This window comes from Nothoprocta perdicaria, unplaced genomic scaffold (genome assembly GCF_003342845.1).
Source record: "Nothoprocta perdicaria isolate Ctin4 unplaced genomic scaffold, notPer1 scaffold_44, whole genome shotgun sequence".
Classification (NCBI taxonomy): Eukaryota; Metazoa; Chordata; class Aves; order Tinamiformes; family Tinamidae; genus Nothoprocta; species Nothoprocta perdicaria.
In genome coordinates this window covers 3656113-3671720 of record NW_020455688.1, presented here as the reverse complement: position 1 = coordinate 3671720, position 15608 = coordinate 3656113, and the positions used below count along the sequence as shown (strand labels likewise).

General features: G+C 39.3%; 1 protein-coding gene across 1 annotated transcript in view; it reads right to left on the bottom strand.

Annotated features, from left to right (window-relative positions):
* The window catches only part of CCDC146 (coiled-coil domain containing 146), a 71903-nt gene that overhangs the window by 25908 nt on the left and 30387 nt on the right, over positions 1-15608 (bottom strand). Inside the window, exons 3-4 of the mRNA XM_026046434.1 lie at positions 10650-10732; positions 6885-7094 (exon numbers count right to left, since the gene is read on the bottom strand). Of these exons, the coding sequence (XP_025902219.1) occupies positions 6885-7094; positions 10650-10732 (293 nt within the window). The remainder of the gene's footprint in view (positions 1-6884; positions 7095-10649; positions 10733-15608) is intronic.

Sequence of the window (15608 nt, the reverse complement as noted above, 5' to 3'; positions counted from 1 at the left end):
CTATGCGACTCCTCAAATTAGAGTATTCAGAGGAGGGAAGGGGCTTCTTGAAACGGTTGTGTCATTTGAAGCCAGTTCTGGGGTAGTCCCATCYACACAAAGCAGTCACTAGAGCTGCTTCAGAATGAGGTTGTTACAGAAGAGATGCACCTGAGCAGTATTTCCTTTTTTCGCTGTCACCTGCCAGGAACAGCTTATGTCTTTGTATGGTGAGTTCAGGAGGCTTCAGAAGGAAGTGGTCATAGGAAGAGAGAGATGAGATTCCTAGTAGCTGTTCTTGTGGAGGATCCTCCCTTGGATCCTGTGCATAGTTCTCTATCATTAATTCATTTAAAGTATTTTTTCTTTCCCAATAAATTGTTTCTCATTTTTTGGTCCTCCAATAAAAAGGAAATAGCTTAAATGTGGAAGGTTTAGGTGATATCTTTCCAGCTAGTCAAGAAAAGAAAATGGTCAAAAAGCAGAAGAACTGGGTTGATAGTGTTGCAATCCAAACAAATTCTTAAGAACAAGCTCTGACTCAGACAACCAGCAAAGAGGAAATAAAGGCACAGGGTAGATTTTGTTGATTCACAGCATGTGCAAGTATCTGGATGGGCAGAGAACAAGTTTGCCTCTACAGGGACTCCTAAAACTAAAAACTGCTTTGGATGCCAGAGTACTTGAACATCCACAGAGCGAATGAGTTCAGAAAACCTCTCCAAGAAAGATGAATGTAGACAAGTCTTCCCCCTAGACTGCTAATATAGACTATAAAAGAAAGCTCCACCACAAAATCTAGGACATTTCTTCTTTGCTGCAACGGGGCTCCCGAACTGCTCCTTGTTCTGTCCCCTGTTGAGAGCTGACAAGAGCACAGGATGGACCTGTACCGAACACGGCTCCTCGTGCTCTGTGACAGCAGCTTTGTTCTGCTCCTCTGCATTGTGTCCAGACATCATAACCATGGTCTTGAACATCACGCTGGCCAAACACCATGTTTTCACTTGCCAACAGGTTGTCTAAGTGTACRAAGAAGCGAAAATGGACAATTCACAATCCAAAGGCATTTCAGCAAGGTTCCTAGTAGGGCTCCCGGGGACAGGCACSATCACACTAATTATAATGAACAACCACGTGGAACAAATACCCATAATTGCTTGACTGCCACAAAACCTGATTAAATAAGTGTTGCCCAGACTGATTAAAGGGATCCCGCATTGCTCCTCCCAGCCTGTGCTGTCCCGGCTTTAATACCATGCCAGACAAGCAAAGGAGCAATGTTAAAAGTGGTGAGGGAGACCCAAGTTGACCCTGTTTTCCTTCTGTTGCATTCCTCCCCAAGAGGACACATTCCTGGGGAGCCATTCCAGCTCCACACCAAAGGCTCTGCCATGCAAAAAACAGGACGATTTGAACACGTAATTTTCTGTGACATAAATGAAGGGAACAGCAAACTGCAGGCACCCAACWACCTTCCCTGCACACTTGGCAGGCCAACTACTTTCACACAAAAAACCAACACAGGGTTARAGACAAAATAATAAGAGATTATCTTTTAGAACAGTCACATGTAATAGTTTGAAAAAATATAAATTAAAATAATTTGCTACATTAATTTTGCATACTTAGCATTGGTTTTCATGGTTTGCTTTTTATAGTTTGCTTTGGTTAAACTCGTGATTTCTCCCTGACATTATTTGTTGCAATGTTGCGCTCTAATAATGGCTTTCATTGGAAGTCCTTTAGAAAAAATAACTTCAAAAAATTAGTGTTGAAAGGCATCAAGCGAAAATTTCCAGTTTGAACAAAAGGCAGGTGCTAGACCACAAAGCTGTTTGTGTGCTCTATTTAACTGCTATTGATGGCATTTTTGCTACCTTAGTTAGGCTATGGCTTCTTCAAGTGTTGTGAATCAGTTTAACAGATTAACAGCATAAATAATGAAAGAAGGGACTAAAATCTTCAGATTAAGCATTCACTTTTGAGAATGTCTTTCATGTTCCTGTACTTATTTTCAGGAAGCTTAACAGCAGCACTGAACATGCAAAGCTAGCATGGATGTACATGTAATGAGTTAAAAAAAGCCCTTGGAAATCTGGACCATTAATGAAAACACATTCCAGACTTTTCCCTGAGAGATGTCTACAGCTGCAAACGGCCACAGAAACACAAAAAAATTAGTCGGAAAGATTAAGAAATTTAGTTGCAGTTGTCAACAGAGCTCCATTTCAGTTCCTCAGTTAACAAAATAGGCAGAATTATTGTTATTATCATGAGTCCTATCATGCAGTAAAATAAAGCACACAGCTGAGGTTGTTTGGCAGTGCTCAGAAGGTGCTCACAGCTAAAATGAGCAGCCGTGAGCAGAAGACATCACAGCTGAGAACTTGCCAGCCTCAGACTCCCATAGGGCCCTTGACTGTGCCTGGTGTGTGCTGGAGAAGCAGTCACAAGACTGGTTCATGAGGCTTCACTGCTTTAATGCCTTCAACTGGAACTCAATTTTACCTCGGACTTGTAATTCTTCACTGAAAAAATAAAAAGTTACCTTTTCACTTCTTAATTACTGGGTGACTAATGCTGAAATAATTGCAAAAGTTGAAATCATTTTCCAGATTTGCAATGCTTGTACAAGGACAAGCTTGGTTTTGCAATGCTGGCTTGCAGGGAACGCTGCTTTAGCGAATAGCCATTTTRCTACCTGTAGAAATCTCTGTTAGGCCTGCAGATTTACCCTAGGTTTTAATTTTTTTTTCCAAGAATCATACACCTTTAACCTCACAAAGTGTTGTACATCATTTGATTTTAAATTAATTGATTATTTTTTAAAATGTGGGTGTTGGATGACAAGTTCCATCATTACTGATGCCATGGTCTAAATAAACAAAAGCAGCCCTTTCTCATTTTTGGTCTCACAAACCAGAACTCTAAATCACACACAGATGACAGAAGGAAAAGTTTCACAGAATCCCAGAATGGTTGAGGTTGGAAGGGACCCCTAGAGCTCATCCAGTCCAACTCCCTGCTCCAGCAGGGACACCCAGAGCACGGGGCACAGGGCGGCATCCAGGCGCCTTTGGAAGATCTCCAGAGAAGGAGACTCCACAGCCTCCCTGGGCAGCCTGKGCCAGGGCTCTGGCACCCTCACACCAAACAAGTTCTTCCTCACATGCASATGGAGCTGCCTGGGTTTCARCTTGGACCCACTGCCCCTTGTCCTGTCACTGGCCACCACTGAGAAGAGTTTGGCCCTCAAAATTCCTTAAAGTAGAATTTAAAGTTTCCTTAAACTAGAACTTGCTGATCATTGCTGACCATTCTGATCTTTTTTTTTTTTTTTTTTGTTCCTGTGCTAATCTGGTATTTTAATTTATGTTCTTATTTATATGAAGGAACTCCACAGGTTTGAATGCAGTTCCACCAGAACCAAACTGGGATCGCTATCTTGAAGTGTTATACTTGCCTAACATTTGTTGAGACATAGAATAGTCCTGGGGTAAGCTCTGATTTTGGAGTAGGGGGATCCACCTCCTTCAGGACTTTATGATTTCCATGGAATCTTTCTAGCTCTTGTCCCTCTCCTGTGCTAAACACGCAAGCAGTCACTCCAGGAACCATCCCAGCACAGCAGTCCATGGGATGGGAAAGCTAAACTGGAAGGGGAAGCACACGCTGGTGTGAGAGGATTCAGCACCCACAGAGCCACCCACAGAGCCAACCTCCCCCTGCTAAAATGCCCCAGAGCTGCTCCTGAGCACCCCGAGCTGGCTCGGAAGAAAGGCCTAGAACTTCTCTGCTGGCTCTACCATCCTGCAAGCCAGACAAATTTACTCTTGGAATGTTGAATACTTATTGAAGCAATAAAAAATTAAAATACTTGATGAAATATCACCTTCAGCTGTTGAAAAGTGYGTTGAAAAGTGCGTCCGGTCTGGGGGGAGAAACAAAAAAAGTTCTTGAAAGAAGCAAGCAAATAAGAAGTGAAAGAGGGAAGAGAGAATATAAAATACTAAGTGACTCTGAGACAAAAAAAAAAAAAAGGCAATGTTGTGGGAGTGCTATATGGCTCTTCAAGAAAGAAAAAGGCAGGTTTATTGTTGTCAGATATGAATCTGAGGCTAAAAAGGGGTATTAAACCCATTTAGCTATCGGACACCATCTCTCGCTTCCATCTCCAGAGTATTTCCAAGCAGAGTAGATCTCAGTCGATATTCCTAAAGCAATAATAATAATAATAATAGTAAAGCAATAGAGAAGAATGGATAATTCCTTCAAACCTTTTTCCCTGCTATGTTCCCTGCTTGCTAAGCACATAGAGATAAATAACYGATATGTTTGTTTTCGGACTAAACAGCCATTACTCATAATTCCCAAATAGAAGTTTCCTTGCAAGTGCCAAGCACAGCTGGACACAGTTGCACACCAAGGAAAGCTGCTCCAGAGAGATCCAGGCCAAGAACCATGTGATTCTACCCTTCTGAGAAAGGCAAGAGACCAGGCAGTCCCTCGGTGGCAAACGTGCAGTCTCTTACACAGTGCAGTCTCTCTTACATTTGCTGGGCACAGCTCTATTCTGCCCACGCCATCAGACCCATCCCTTCCTTACAAACGAGTATTCACATCTGTTCCCTGTTTACTTCATAGCTCATCTCTCCTTGCCCCTCTTAGACTTCCTCACTCCTTTGCCACATGTATATGTATTCTACCAGTCCTATACATTGGTACTGGATCCATTGGTATTGGATGGTGACATCAACAGCAGCATCGCTCTGACTTCTCCTCCAGTGAACAAATCCATACATAAGCTGGGAATATCCTCTTGCTTCCCCATTGGCATAAGATCCAATACTACAGTTCCAAACAAGTTGCTGGGAAGTAAGCCGAGCTTCTTCCATTTAGGCAGTAGATAGGATATGACAGAGACCTACCAAAAGGTCCTGGAGCAGGGAAGGTGAACAGGGGATCCACTGTTCACTCCCTCATCCAGCACAAGAGCAACAGGGCATGAAAAGAGGCTGGTGGGAGTCAGGTTCAGAACGAAGCAGAGGGGACCCTTCTTGTAGAGCGAAGCTTTGGGACTTGTTGCACATGATGTTGCAAACACCAGAGTCTAAATGAGCTCAGGAGGAAGAGGAGGAGTTCAAGGGAGAGGGATCAAATGAGGTTTATTAAACACAGTGTTGTATTTGGCTCACAAAATCCCTGCGTTGCAAATGGGCTGTGCTTTGGTGACTCTTAAATACTGAGACATATTAACTTCTGGCCTGTCTGTGCAGCTAGGTTTTTTTGATCTTCTACAGTGCATAGGACCAAAGAGAACGTTTTTTCAGAGTGCAATGGTGTCTTTTTAAATTACTAGATAGTATATATATTTCATATATAAGAATGGATGGAGAAAAGCTGAGGTGCTCCTCCAGGTGAGGTGCTCCTCCAGGTGAGGAGCAACTTCTTTACTGTTAGGGTAACAGAGCAGTGGAACAGGCTGCCCAGGGAGGTTGTGGAGTCTCCTACTCTGGAGGTCTTCAAAACCTGCCTGGATGCCGCCCTGTGCCACATGCTCTAGGTGTGCCTGCTTGAGCAGGAAGGTTGGACTAGATGATCTCTAGAGGTCCCTTCCAACCTTAAATATTCTGTGAATCTGTGAATCTGTGAAAATGTGCAAAGTTAATTGAAACCGTATCTAAACTGTGTTTCCGTAGGTCATAGAAATCTCCCTTTGGTTAAAGGAAGAAAATAGAGTATGAGTTAATATCTCTTGAAAGCACATATAAAACCCCATCATTCGGGGAAAAATAATGCTAAAATAATCACAAGTATTTGTAATATATTAAAAGAAATAGGCAAAAAATGCGTTATTTTGCAGAGTACATTTCCTGATTTCTTGTAAATTTTGATAAATTCTGTATCTAGCAATTATTTCAGGAAACTCATGCTGCCTAGTTATCTCATAGCAAGTAATGTTTTCCAGATGATATCCATGTTTCTCCATTTCTCCCACTCCCTATTTGCTTCTTTCTCAAGTTTCTTTTTCTCTTAGAGCAAACATCTGGCTCTAAAACCCCGAGAAAGAACTGCCAGAAATAGCGTCTCTAAGCAGCTCTTCCAGGGCTCCTGCTCTCCTTGTAGAAAAATAGCTTTAACTGCTGAGCTGCTGACATTATTTATTTGGATTTATATACCAATGGACAGCCTGAAGATGGATAAAAACAGCAAGCATTCCCTAAAATGAAAAGGTAGGTTCATTTCCATAGGCATATCTTTTTTTTTTTTTTTAAATGCAGTACTTCTTTTTTAAATTTTCCTATAAAATTTTAAACAYATCACACATATATACACAGATACTTAAAATACATCCAATATCAAGCATACTCTTCTCTGTTAGCCTTTTATAGAAATGGCACAGCATACGACTGTTTCACTACCTCATTTTTCAGATATGAGTATACAAATGCTGCTCCCTCGTTAAGCACCTGATTACAGGAAGTTGATCAATGTATATTTTTGATGTTGAAGATAGTGCTGTCTTTAGTTATGCTATTACCGCAATAAAATCCCTGTCACTAGGTCTTGGAGCCACTTTATTCATTTGGACCAAAGGTGTGTGAGGCCAGAATCTTTCCCATTCAATTTGCCTACCTAAACATTAACATGAAACGTAGTAGAAGCTACACAGCATTTCAGAGAACACCTCAGTCCCTCTATATTTAAAATGATCTAAACTACAACTTTATTCATCACTGAAATGTTGCTCTTTGTAGGGAAGGTTTGTGGCAGTGTGCTTTACAATAGGCATCAACACATATATCCATGTAAGATATAGAGAAAACTGGGCTATATTCTATGTCATTATCTTTCCAGAGAAGCTATGGCAAAATAAACAGAATTTGACYGTCATCACCTACCATTCCACCTTGGACTGAATTATATACTCTCTTTCTTTAATAGCACTGCACTCGTTTTGGTACTTCAGAAGCTGCTGCCTCATTCGGGAAGCTTCACTGGAAGATTCTTCAGGGAACTGTTCCGCTTTTTCTAGCTCACGCTGCTGCTGTTCCAGTTCCACACTAAGATGTTTGGCTTCCTGCAAAAGCTGAATCTCAGATTCCTGTAAACTACATTAAACAGAAACATTCAGAACTAGGCAGTAAGAGGCACAAGACAAAAGTTTCATATTTTACTATACTATTTTATATACAGTTTGAAGACCAGACTTGATAAAATAGTCTGACCAGCTAACCCTGCTCTGAACAAGAGKTTGGACTAGATACCTCCTGAGGTCTTTTCCAACCTGAATCATCCTTTGATCCTATGAGAACAGTAGAGTCTGCTATTTATTTATTAATTTGTATGTCTAGAATTCAGGTGGGATTCATCTCATCTAGCTTTAATCAGACAAGAGAGGGATAAAAGACCAACTTTTTTTATCCAGCACCTCCTGGAAGCAGAGGTGGGTAATATATTTTATTCTACATCAGAGATGCCTAAAGGCTGGTTTCAGGTTGTCACTCAATTCATGTAGGCTACATGCCAGATATTCCCAGTGACTGAATGAACGAACACAATCAGTATTTCACTTCCTACCTTCAGTAAGCACAAAGCAAAGATCTGGCATCTCTTGTTGCTCAACACGTGAAAAAAAAAGGCTCCCTCACTCATTCATGATCTTTTGTGGCAGAGGAAACAGATAAATGTGGAGATGAAAGCCAGTACTAGGGCTAAAATATCAAACAATTAGTATCAACAGCAAARTTCCCATTCAGTAAATGCTGCATCCTCCTGCCTCCTGGCTGAGATTTACTGCCCYCCGAGAAACAAAGACTTATCTGAAATTTAGAAAGTTTATTACTAAAATTACATTTTAGTCCAAAGGTGCAATTGCTTTTTGGGATAATATATCTCAGTTAGCTCTAAATCAGTGTAGGGACCAATAACAGGGAAGTATTCAAGGGTACAAGGCCATGTCTGGGCTTTAAAATACTCTTAAGTTCTTAGTAAATATCTGAACACCTGCCTAGCTCTGMATTGCATGTTGCTATTAGCATCTTGTTGCTGTTATGAGCATCTCAAGCAGTTCATTTAATGATACATAAGCTGCAACTACATTTATGGAYTGTTGTGGAAACATAAAACTTAAAGAACTGACCAGCTTCCTGCTCTCACTTGCATCTCCAAAGCCCCTCACAGAAACAGAAACAATGAACTGAAATATTCTGCTAATGTCAGAAGATGTTTTTCATACTTAGGAGCTTATATTGGGATATTTCCATAACAAATCTTTGAATATGACTGTTGTTGAATATATTGCATATTTTGGGAGAGCCATAAAGTGAATTACAGCATGAAAATTAATGTACGAGGCATAACATACAACCCTAGTTTTTATGATATAGACCATAGTGCATCCTTTCTGAACATGACCTATATTATAAGTTTTGTAAAACGTTATACTGAAATTAGACTCAAAAGATGTGGAAGAGTAAAGAGCTCCCTTAGCTGCTCTCTCTTACTTAAAATATAATGCAATGTGGTATTTATAGAAGCCCATATTAAGGATCCCTATATCAAATTTTAGCTCAAAGATGACATTTGTGGATATATTATAAGCTTAGCAACAACCTAGTGCATAAAAATTACTTATCTTGCCAAAGGACAGGAGTTCAAATGAGATGGTAACTATAAAACACAAACCATAAACTGACTACACTGCACAAATATAACTGAAACAACAGAGCAGAAAAAGTTTTGTTTTGTGTAACGTTTCTCCTCAGATAACCACTTCCTTTWTTAAGCCAGAAAATAAGAAAACCACATACTTCAACAGGAAACAAAAGAGTGTCTTTATCACGAACAAATAACATAATGTGTTGCTATAGATACATCTTAACTTTTGAATGATAGAATAAGTTGAGAAGCCTTTATTATATAGTAGTTAAAAATTATGAAAGTCCTATGGAATGTATACTGCTTTGGGAGAAGATATAAATGATTGCAGCAATATGCACTTATTTAAAACCATAAATCATAGCTAGAGCTGTATTTTTTCAAGATAATAAAAAGATAAAAGATAGAAAAAGAYAGAAATAAGAATTAAGTGCTGGAAGTAGGCTAGATCTTGTCCACCTTAGTTGCCAATAGGTTTTTATGTTAAAGGGTCTTGAATGCATGTGAAGACTACTGAAAACACTGAGGAAATAACTCTATTTTGTGTTTCCTGTTCTTCAGAATGACTTCTTCTGAGTTTGGGCAAGGTTTAATTTCAGTTAACTTGAAACAGCAGTATGAACATAGATGAATGTATCACCAGGACAGGGCTCTTTCTTGGGAGCTGAATTGGCTTAGATATATCATTTTCAATTTGCTTCCAGAAGTATTTACCATGCATTWGCCTGAATAAGTCACAGGCCCTTCTACACAAGCAGATTTGCAGAAATTTTATAATTTACTGCAATTTAGAAGAAAGAAATTAGAAGATTCTGTCAGCCTTAAGAAAAATTGTGTTCTCAGGACTTGGGCAACCCCTTTCAAATTGCTTTCCATTCCTTATGACTTTCCACTGTTCAGACTGCTAAAACCAAATTTCAGCATAACTCAATTAAGCAAATATGACTTAGGAAATATGAATTAGTTTTAGGTTCCTTAAATTAGCCCTCGGTTTCAATGACAGAAGATCTCTCATAAGCAGAACTGTGAGAATAGTTTTGAAGTGGACTGTCAAGGAAATTGTGCAAAAACCCTGGTGAACATGACGAAACACGTTACAGAACTTTTATAAGAGTATTGTGATGTTGATTGTACTGATGACTATATCGCAGATAGCATCAAAATTATTTGCACAGACACTCCTTTAGTACTGCTATATTTACAGTACTGTGCAAATARTGACACACGGCTCAGCCTGGCACTACCTATCCCTGCCTCTTCCTCTCGCTCCACACATCCCATCCCTCCTGCTCCCAYCTGGCATGAAGCTGCCCACTGGTTTTCGCCCTCCCTTCTGCCCTATCCTCTCCTGCAGCAAGATGTCAAAGCAGGGCAGACTCACAGCTATTCTACTGAATTTCAGGTTTTGCTTTATATTTTGAAAGAGAAGGATATAACCTTCTAAATTTGTTAGCAGTCCTGTCTAACCTGACTGTGAACGTTCTCGGAGGATAAAATTCACACCTAAGTAGATGTGGAAGAGTCTCATTTCTCTTCTTAGTCTCTCTTCCCTTCTTACCTTCTTCAAAAACTATTATATTAGCTCTGCAGTTCACAGTCTTTCTATATAATTCTAGCTACATGCTCTGCAAATAGTTTTTTTCTCTATTTTAAACTTGCATATTGTGTATTTTAGTTTGTGCTTTTTTCCATTGCCAGTGTTACAATGTTAATATTAAAAACAAAGATGCTGCTCAAACAAAGAGTGTTTCAGTTTTCAGTTACCTTGAATCTTCCTATTAAACAAAAATGTTTTTCACCCTTGTGTTCTTGCTTCCCCTTTAACAACCCTCACTGTAAAAAAGCCTTAAGTGATAATCAGGCCTCAGCAGTAGGGAAAATAAATATGCAGTGTTTTGGCTAATGAAACAAAATCTACAATTGAGTTATGGCAGAGGATAAGCTGTGAAATCTAATATATGCAATAAGGCAAGGATAGATGCTCTAGAACTCTGTAAATATTGTACCTTATCACAGTCTTGTGCAGCAGGGCGTACTTTGTCTTCAGCTCAGCTACTCTGCTGCCTGGGAGTTTTCCAGAAGAAAATAGCTAGGGAAGGGAAACAGACAATTATAAAATCTATTAAGCATTAACAAAAAGAAAAATTTTGCCAACTATTGTTGGCAGCCTCTTGGTTTATTCAGGTTGTGATGGCACAACAAATGGAATAAACAGATGAAAAATGCTTCTTCTCCATAAAAATTTAAAGCATAAACAAAGCAGCATGAAGACTGTATCTATCATAACTACAGTATTGCCTGCATGCCTATCTCTTTTCTGATCTAAGTGTATCTATTTTTGTAGCCCTGAGAAAAGGAAAGCAGATCTGTCTTTCATTTGTTTGTAAGAGATTAGAGATAAACAGCTCTCTAATATTTATTTTGGCATGGTTTATGAGACAAAGATACTGCTCAATTAAGCTTGCATAACTAACTAGCTCCRCTGCTAGACAGCAAATATTTCCCTTTTTAAGCCTACTCCTTGGCCTCACATTGAGGTGTATTTTCTGTTATTGGAGTGGTTCCTCACTGCTGTTCCTCCTCTTGACTGTACCTGTAAGTTCTGCATTCTCTTGCTGTTTGGCTTCTCTCAGCTCATGAGGCCACGTCTGACTGTTCCTGCAGAAATAAATGTACTTGGCGTTGAAGCTGGGTGCTTTATATCCATAAACCTTGAAGACATTGCACATGTCAGCCTCTGGCTTCGATTCAGAGTTAAGAGCCCCACGTCAATGGGGCTGGACCCACACAGAGGCCCAGCTCCGGGACCACAGAAGAGCAACTGTGTGGAATGGAGAGCGTGCCCAGCATGCCAAAAGGGGACAAGACTTCAGTGAAAACTATCATCACAAGACTGTTATYACCCGTTTAGCTGGAGAGCTGACAGACAGTCACTGCCAGGCTACCCTCAGCCCGGGTTCTGTTTCTAAATCCAAGCACATTGCTTGTTCTGAGACTCCTGGGAAGCGGGAAGGACAAGAAGGGAAGGAAAGAGGCTTCAGTCTAAGGGGAAGTAGCTAATTGTGGGAGGGGAGGATTGTAGAAGGAAGGAAAAGCTTGAACCGACTGCAGAAAAGAATGTGTCTGTGGGGATAAGCCCAGATGAAGGATGATGCCTAAGATTATTATAGAAACACACTGCTTTTACTGCCCGAAAGTGYCCCCAGCAATTCACTTCATGCCTACAGCAGAGATGGCTGCTATTCCTGGCCTGCACATCTCTATCATGCAGGTGAAGAGCAGATTTCCAGGCTCTGAATACGCTGACTATGGATCACAGAAATTAGGGACAGCACTGGACTGACAACAGGCACCCAGTCAGGCACTGGAGGGATGGTTGTGTGGAGTGGGAGCACTAGCTCTTTGCAAAACACGCTGCAGATGGGCAGCAGCCTCGTGCTGTCAGATATGCTCTTGAACRGATGGCACAGAGCACACGGGCCCTGAGGGTTCCCAAAGGCTGGGCCAAGAAGCCAACATTTTTCTAGCGAGGATGACTTTGGTTCCCATCTGATATTTAGAATGGAATTAGGGTCAAGAAAGAACCTGTCACCCCCTCTGCTACAGTCCTGAAGTAAAATTGCTCTTGTGCTGCACGTGTCCTGCAGCTCAAGGGCCACAGTGTGAGCAGGCCACAGGGACAGGAGACAAGAGAGTGGATGGACACCCTGAGCCAACCTACCGTGATGGGCTACAGAAACAAGCACAGGAGTTAGGAAAGGGTTGTTTCCACCTGTAGGTGGATGGCACTAACTTAACCAGGGATGAGCTAAGATCTAAAATGCTTAAGCCCAAGATTAAGCATACAATCACTGAAGACAGTACAGGCACTGTCCCTCAATGCGCCACCATTGCACTAAGGCAGCCCTAATGCTCTAATCTGTCAAGGAATGAATTTTTCGCTGTTTCCAACAGGAAGCAGCTTGGTCTCAACTAACTTTTCTGAGAATGCTCCTCCCCAAATTTTTCTCTTTCTCAAGAAATGTATTTTCTCTCTTAAAGCTGAATCCTCATCCTTTGAGTGTGAATTAAAATTACTGTATATCTCACTGTTTTCCAGCACTGCACTTACCCAAGACTGGATGAACCCAGTGAGCAAGACAAACACGGGTTTAACTTCAGTTGAAAATGACCTTGGATTATGGCAACATTCATATTTAAAGTATAGCAACTATTCTAAAAAAATCTTCCTGTGTAGCTGCGGAACTATATAGGAAACAATAAGCAAAACTGTATTTCCTCAGAATATCTTACTATTTATTCCGCAGTATGCAAACAAAATCCACTGTAAGCACAGACTCATTCRATTAGTGGCAATTTGGCCCACCTGCCTCTCATATATTTCTTGGTTTATAAAAAAGAGCACACTTTAGGGAGCAGAACAATAGCAGGTACTAGATCTCCTTTTAGCCATCAGGATAGCATTTGGAGGATTGTTATCTAAGGGCAAAAGTCCAGAACAAACTTCTAGTCATGGGAATAATTCTTCAGTTATATAAACCGATGTAAACACTTGCAAGAGTGAACATTATTACTTCACTAATGGCTTGAAATACTGAGTGCATCCTTCAAATTAAAATATAAAGCAATTATGTTTAGCTCTTTTGTTTACGTCCATTTGGCTTTGGAAGAAGTTGTTGGAATCAAAAAGGAAATCACGCCACTAGTTTTATGTGTCTGTGCTTACAGTGGGTTTTGTCCTGAATGGTGGATAAGATATAATGGGTATTCTGGCACTATTTAGCTATTAACAAACTCTAGTATAGCCAGTACAACTGCTAGCAGGAAAAGAAAAGAAAAAAAAGATGACTTTGAGTAATTTAGGTGAAATTTAAGGCTCTGAACTGATTAGTCAGTCTATGATTAACAAATACACTGTAGAATAAACACAGAATAATTGTCATAAAAAGAAAACAGCTTTAGCTCTCTCATCTTCTACTAATTTGTACTAGACATGTTACTTACCTCTGCATAAAATTGAAAGAAAAACTATTTGAACTTTGCAGATTACACAATTAGTATGGAATTGTAAAAATAATAAAGAAAAAGATCATATACTGATGCATATATGTCAATATAAAATAACTTTGTGATATCTTGGAAGAAATAATAGTTTGTGAAAGACACATTTTCTTAGGTGAATGTCACTTCTTTTGGCGAAGGAGAAACATATCCTTGGATACCCTGTTTTCTGGACTTTAACCCCAAATATTGACGAGTCTTGAAAAACCCTATTTTGACTTTTAATTTTGGGTGAATGGTCCTCCTTCCACTGGCCCACAGACATATTCTATTCTGTAATCAGGAAAATGGGTGATATTTCTAATAAGACCTATAAAGCAGCAGTGTATAATATTAACTTCTTAGGACAGAGGGGTTACACTGGTATAAACAATGAAACAATCTGTTGGGATTATTATATTGAGATTCTGGGACTATTGAGATTCTGGATGCGACTTTCCTCTCTAAATTGTGGCTTTTACATTTGGATCTCATACTTGGCAGAGAAGCAGGTGCCACACTACAAATCTGCTACACAGATTTATTTCTCAAGCACAACATTAGCTTTTTCTTTTTCTTTTTCTTTTTTTTCTTTTTTTTTTTTTAATACTACAAGCTAAATTGGAACTGGAATTCATAAATATTTCTCTTTACCTCTGTTCCTGGATGTTTGCAATAGATGAAACATATTTTCCTTTGCTATTTGGTCTAATTTGAATTATGTTMATCTTCAGCAACATATAAGCGTACTTTAAACAGAAGATAAGTAACAAAGTTCATTCTTCGTTACTTATTGCCATTCAGAACTCTTTCTTGCCTTCTTCCTTTAATTTATGGAGCTCTTTCCCAGCTATGTTATGGTGAAAATTGCAGACTGCTAACATGAGTTAAATATATAGAGGTTTAAATACACAAATATAYATAAATTTCCAGTATACACACACTTTTCTTAATCTATATGTACAGATTCTAAAGGTCTTAGTCCTTGTCATTTACCAATAAAAACTATGATGAGTCTGATCATTGCAATCRTGGTGCAAATACAGGTGAGTGCAGAAGCTGCTATTCACCAGCAGGAATAAAAACTGGATCTGATTTGGATCTGATTATCGCAGTTCTGTAAAAATGTTTGTCTATTCTATCTAGCAGTGATTAAACAAAATCAATACTATTTCAATAATGTTTAATAATATCCATGCTATTTTAATAATATAACAAAAATCATATAACAGACATTACTACAGCCATATTTTAAATTGCAGCACAATACAAGTTAATTCAAAAGACCAGTTGAAATGAAGTCAATATTCACTTCATTTTCACCTGGTTAGGCRAATTTTCGAATACTCCAAAGCAAGTTTCATTTTGGAGGCATTTTCTTTTTAGTTTAGTTTAGTGCATGCTGCTAAAATGTGTATCAGAATGCAGACTTTCTACAAAGACATTAGGGACTGTCATAACTCATCCTGAGAGCAAATAAAAGTTAAAACTTAGCTTAAGTTAGTGATAATCCACCCCACAAGCTTAAAAACCACGATGACATTACAGTAACTTTAAAAGGCTAGCAGCCTACTCCTGAAAGCTGCTTTAATACCCACCTAGGAACATAAATTTTAACATAAGAAGGCTTAATGGAAATTCTGAATCATCTGACTGCATCCTAATGAATGTCCATAAAATCACAGTCCCCAGAGATAAAAAAAAGCCACTGTGACTGAACTGAGGTATAACAGCAATAAAAAGCAATCTCTCCATATAGGGAAGAATGAGAAACAATTTTCCATGAGGGAAGAAGATGAAAATTGAGACAAATTACTGTTTAAGTTGAAGTTTGAAGGCAGTAGGGGGAAATGAARGAAATCCACAAAGCATCAGTGATAAAAGAGAGAAATAAGATGAGCTTTGAAGAAATGTATAAAAAAAAA